Source organism: Platichthys flesus, chromosome 24, assembly GCF_949316205.1.
Source record: "Platichthys flesus chromosome 24, fPlaFle2.1, whole genome shotgun sequence".
Classification (NCBI taxonomy): Eukaryota; Metazoa; Chordata; class Actinopteri; order Pleuronectiformes; family Pleuronectidae; genus Platichthys; species Platichthys flesus.
In genome coordinates, this window is record NC_084968.1 from 7616989 (window position 1) to 7622571 (window position 5583).

At 41.9% G+C, this 5583-nt stretch overlaps 1 protein-coding gene across 1 annotated transcript; it reads left to right on the forward strand.

The window, feature by feature from the left end:
* Nucleotides 1-279: 279 nt before the first annotated feature.
* Nucleotides 280-4462, forward strand: LOC133949783 (zinc finger and SCAN domain-containing protein 12-like). The gene is made up of 2 exons (XM_062383767.1): nucleotides 280-645; nucleotides 2291-4462. The coding sequence occupies exons 1-2, from the start codon at nucleotides 339-341 to the stop codon at nucleotides 3022-3024; spliced, it is 1041 nt and encodes a 346-aa protein (XP_062239751.1). The 5' UTR covers nucleotides 280-338; the 3' UTR covers nucleotides 3025-4462.
* The last annotated feature ends 1121 nt before the right edge of the window (nucleotides 4463-5583 follow it).

A 5583-nucleotide genomic window follows, 5' to 3' on the forward strand; every position in this document is an offset into this window, starting at 1 on the left:
CGTATCTAAATATAAAATCTGCCATCACAGCGGCTTTGCTTTCATCAACCGCACATTTAATAATCCAAAGAAGCAGAAGACATCACATAGATTCATCCTGCATCTATGGATATGTGGATATATATATATGTATATATAACTTTTACTTCAGAGTTAGGTATTTGTTGCCCATACTTTAGTAATTGTTTAACATGTACTCCTGATAGACTATTTCTACTGTTCAGTATTAGTACTTTAGTCGGCTCGTCGTCGTCCAGTCCAGCAGGGGTCGCTGTTGGCTCTGAACTCGGTGTCTTTGTTTACTTGCCGCTGGCTCTCTTTGCTCGATCCGAGCCTCGATGTGCAAAGAAAGGAGGAACATGTCCGCCTTGCAGGTGCTGCGGGTGTCGGTACATGAGCGGATCAGCGCTGCAGCTGAAGACTTTCTGCTGCGGGTGGAGAAAGGAGGAGAAACGGCTCAAGTCCCGTCGCTGAGAGCGATGCTAACCGAGCGGCTAACGGCGGCGGCTGAGGCGATCCTCGCGGTGATTGCGGAAACCGTGGCAAAGTACGAAGACCGAGTGGAGCAGTCAGAACGGGAGATCTGCCGCCAGAGGAGGCTGCTCGATGCCGTGATGATGCCCGAAGTCCGGCTGCACAGAGCAGGTCAGTCCCTGCTCACTGGAACTGGAAAGCTAGCTGAGCTAGTGGAGCTAAACTGCTTTGTGCTAGCTAAGCTAGTGGAGCTAAGCTGCTCTGTGCTAGCACAGCTAGCGGAGCTATACTGCTGTGTGGTAGCTACGCTCAAGGTTCTTCCAGGATTTCCATGAAAAACCTGGAAAAGTTTTGTAATTGTAAAATGTTTATGTTCAGGCCTGCAAAAATCCCCAAGTTTTGGAGATGTTATGGAAATTTGCTATTTTCATGTCGTTCATTTATGCTGAGTTTTAAATAATTCATATGGTTTTAAAAGAAAAGCGCTCAAAATATAAGCAGGCATACGCTCTCATACTAATTGAAAAGTTTGGTGGGGAAGCAGGCGGAATAATGCACTATGCCAGGGAAGTGTAGATTTAACAAGGCTTTGCTACAAATGATAAAGTACATGCAATGGTTTACAACCGACAAAGACCTCCATCAAACTATTGTCTCATTCATTTGTGTCATTTAAGCAGTGTTGTGCAAGTTCACACCTCTCATGAACTAGCTCAAAGTTAAGTTAATTGCATAGTTTTAAGGTGAAAAGTGAGAATGAAAGGCTTAACTTGTTTTTCATGAAAACGTTATCCAACACTACCCCTTGCCTTGAACTGTACTTCATATCAATTCCTTAAAGAAATGTTTTTTTTAAATTTTGTTTAATTCCTGCTCATTTTTCCTTTTTATGTATTCATACCCTGCATATAAAAGGCACAACAAATCATAGTGCTATGCCTTGCTATGAAATCAATTATTAGGCTAAACCTTTAAGTCTCTCATTTAAATTTATTAAATAAATGTGTGTGTGTGTGTGTTCGCTGTACGGAATTGTATTCACTTAAAAAAAAGAAGAAGCTGTTTTTCGAACAATTGGAAGGAAAACATTCCGTAACGATTTAGCTAGACCTCAGATAATATGAACGTGTTCACCGTTCAAATTCATTTTTTGTCATTAAGTTGTGTTCATTTCTTCGTTCTTATTTAAATGAACGGGTTGTTTTGAACTTGTTCGTGCACAACACTGCATTAAAGGTATACTGTATACTTTGCAATTCTCATCATTAGCTTAAATACAAAATTGTCACTTTTTCATGTATACACAAGATTTCACATAATGTTTGGTCATGGAATTTTGGTTTAAAGTTATTGAAAAGTCATGGAAATCCATTGGTCAAAATGTGTATAAACCCTTATTAAGACGAAGTGTAGAATACCCCAATATAAACAGCGAGGTTCAATAACAAATCCTTATTACAGTTCAAAGAATAGATAATAAAAAGTAGCATGAGGTAAAACATGAGAAAAGGCAGCAACAAACAGAAAAGACTTGATTTAAAAGAAGTAAAAAGTTGTAGCAGACATGAAATGTTTTCAATTTTTCTGCATGAAATAATGAACATAATTGCATTGTAATTCTGGCATTTCAAACCCAGCATTGACCTCCACACTACTGTAGCCTCGCAAACTACATATCATTCTAATAAACTACAGAAGACTGGTTGCCACTGGCTCAGATACAGCCATTCTCTTTTTTCAGAAAAGTGTCGATAAATTGTTGCTGTTGTGACACTATTTTTGACCAAAAGTCACTATACCTCTCTTCTCTCTGCAGACATCCTGCAACTGGTGGTGAGTAAAGAAGAGGTTCCCTCTGAGCAGCAGCAGTGGAGCTCCCCTGTTGACCAGGAGGACCCAGAGCCCCCCCACATTAAAGAGGAACTGGAGGAACTGTGGATCAATCAGAAAGGAGAGCCGCTTCAACAACTGGAAGAGGCTGATATGAAGTTCACATTGACTCCGTTCACTGTGAAGAGTGAAGAAGATGAAGAGAAACCTCAGTTGACACAGCTTCATCAGAGTCAGACTGAGGAGGACAGTGCAGACTTTGGAGGCCAAGAACCAGCCAGGAACTTAGGTCCTGATGGACATTTACAACCAGATCCTGAGGACAAGACTGAAGACTCCACTGAGACTGAAGTCAGTGATGATGATTGGGTTCCGACCAGTGAACCTGGTTCTGGCTTAAATATAAGAAATAACAAACAGCCTCTAAGTGATATGAGACGTAAAACTGATAAGAAACCCTTTAGTTGCTCTGAGTGTGCTAAAAGATATCGTTATAAGAGTGCTCTTATTCAACATAGTAGAGTTCATACAGGAGAGAAACCATTTAGTTGCTCTGAGTGTGGTAAAAGATTCAGAATAAAAAAAGGTTTAACTTACCACATGAGAATTCATACAGGTGAGAAACCATTTAGTTGCAAACATTGTGGTAGGACATTTGGCCAAAGTAACTCATTAACTCGTCATATGAGGAGTCTTCATCCATATAGTGACTTAGCATAATTGATATAAGTTTACAGCTACGTTTGTTGTTTTGACAATGTCTTGCCTATGGTTGGTAACCCAAACTCATGTTCAAATTAGATCGTAATCCAAAATGCCGTGTACTGTGTACCCGTTACATCTGGGGGATTAATTCCATTCTGTTTATCGGTAACTAAACTGCAAGGAGGCCATATGTATCTGCCAGGACCTGCCTACATGCCTAAGATGAGCTAAGATAAACGGTCAGAAGTCACTTCTCCGATCTTCTTCTCTCCACCTCACTGTACCACCTGTTTGTTTGACAACCATGGGATCTAGAGCCTTCAGTCGCTCTGCTCCCCCCCGGGAACTCCCTACCACCAGACATTTGAAACATTGACTCTCTCCTTTTTAAAATCTCATCTGAAAACTCATCATTTTAAACAGAAATATTGCGTTTGATTGTCTTCTAAGGTTGTGCAGTTAATCAAGTTTTAATCGCAATTTCGATTATGGGGTCAAACTACTATAATTGAGTTGAAAAGATTACCTGACTTTTTTTGTCGAAAGAGACGCACATGCGCAATTCAGTCCTTCCCCAAAAGCATTCAGCAGCCCAGCTGACAGGCACTCACTCTCAAGCAGCTGTTAAGTGAAGGAGGCGAGTTGTGTGTGTGGTGACCGGCGGTGAAAAAACAGTGTGAGTGGAAAAGCAGGGAGGGCAGCCCACACTGCAGCAGCACACCATGTAGCGGCTGCGCACCACTATACTCAAGGGTGCTCCCGCCTGGCTATTCAGACCGGACGTGCATTTTTATCTGCACTGGTCAGCCTGCCATTCTCCGCTTGCTGTTGTATGTAACCCGTTCAATGTAGGGGTTAAGGGGGTAAATGATGACGTTCCTCATAGCCATCCCCCACCCCTCTCTTTATCTCTCTGTCTGCTTGTAGTGGGGGGGCAGATGGGGACATTTAATAATGAGAGAAAATTTCAAAGTTCTCAGTTACAATGTGTTTTTTTGGAGAGTGTTAGGGTTGCCATCATTAAGGGTTTGAATAACCGGGCACCGATAGCCTGGTTTCATGGAGGAATAATACACACAGCCGTCATTGGTGTTTACCTGAACCGGAAGTGATTCCCTTTATTGCGCACGCTCCAGTCATTAAAAGAATAAAGCATATACTTCAGATTAAGAGCACATATTTATAATCATTTGAATAATTGTGATTTTGATATTGTCCAAAAAATCGCATTGTTTTTTGTTGTGTTTTTATATCTGCTGTGTAAGGTGACCTTGAGTGCTCCGAACGCTAGAAATAAATAGCTGTCTTGTAAAAATAAGACAATAAAATGTATGCATTATGATTGCATGTGAGAAAATAGGTTCTCCATGAAGAGGAGCAACCTCCCAACCAGCCTAGACCCTCACCCAGTGCTGCTGCTAGCCATTTTGGTGCCCTAAGCATAACTCCTTTATGATGCCCCCTGCCCCCCCCCCCCCCCCCCCCCGCGAGAAAAAATTATGTGATATATATGCCTAAAAGGTGCCTAATATTTCTATACTGAAATAATATCGGTATTATCATTGTAAGTTATTTTATTTAATGACGTTATTGTTGAGGGTTGATTTGTATTTCCTGTTATAAGCGGGTTGTTGTTAGTGACTCTTATTTTGAAAGGGGGTTTTAAAGGAAGTGGGTTCTGTGATGAGTGAAGTTGTAAAATGAACGGAGAATAAACGGGTGTGTTGTCCCGAGCGCATGACCTGCTCTCGTGTCCTTTGTTGGCTGAGGCCGGACCTATGATACAACAAAATGCTCGACTACATCATTATTATAACTATGATGATTTTTCAGTTGCCTATTTTGTGGTGCCCTCACAAGTTTGCCTTCAGAACCAACAGATCCACAGATGATGCCATCTCCACTGCCCTCCACTCAGTTTACACATCTCTGGGTGAAAACATCACCTACATCAGAATGGATACTCGACTTCCTCACAAACAGACCCCAGGGCTGTGTATTCAGCCCCCTCCTGTTCACACTGTCCACCCATGTAAATTCATATCGAGAGGAAATCAATTTGTCAAGTGGATGCAATGAATAAATGAAAAAAAACATGTCAAAACTGAGTTAAACAACTTTAATTGGTTCACATCTTGACCAACCTCAGCTAAATCCACACTAAAAAGTCACTCAGTGCAGATCTATTGTTTGAGTGACTTTTTTTTTTTTAGGACACATTGATACACAACTGACTTGACCCCTTTCCAGAGTCCCTTTGCTTATTGCCCGCAGATCTGGGCCCGCTGTGGTCGCACCATGGATTACGACTGTGGATGACACAGGTCCCCAAGTCCTCCCCAGCTCCGTGGTTGTCTGCCTCAGTGCGTGCCGACAGAGCCACTTTGCGAGCATCAGAAAGGAAATGGCGGAAATCTAAACACCTGGAAGACCTGCTCGCTTATCAGTCACTTCGCTCCTCTTTTTCTGCTTCTACTTCCACAGCCAAAAGCACTTTTTTACCAAACTGCATTTCAATCCTCATTTTCTAACCCCATCTTTTCCACCTATTTGACCCCTCCAGTCCTCCTCCTC

Excerpts from the sequence above, each read along its gene's own strand:
- LOC133949783 (XM_062383767.1), top strand. The coding sequence starts at position 339 with ATGTGCAAAGAAAGGAGGAACATGTCCGCCTTGCAGGTGCTGCGGGTG. Across the intron at positions 646-2,290 it reads AGTCCGGCTGCACAGAGCAG|ACATCCTGCAACTGGTGGTG; the intron begins GTCAGTCCCTGC and ends TTCTCTCTGCAG.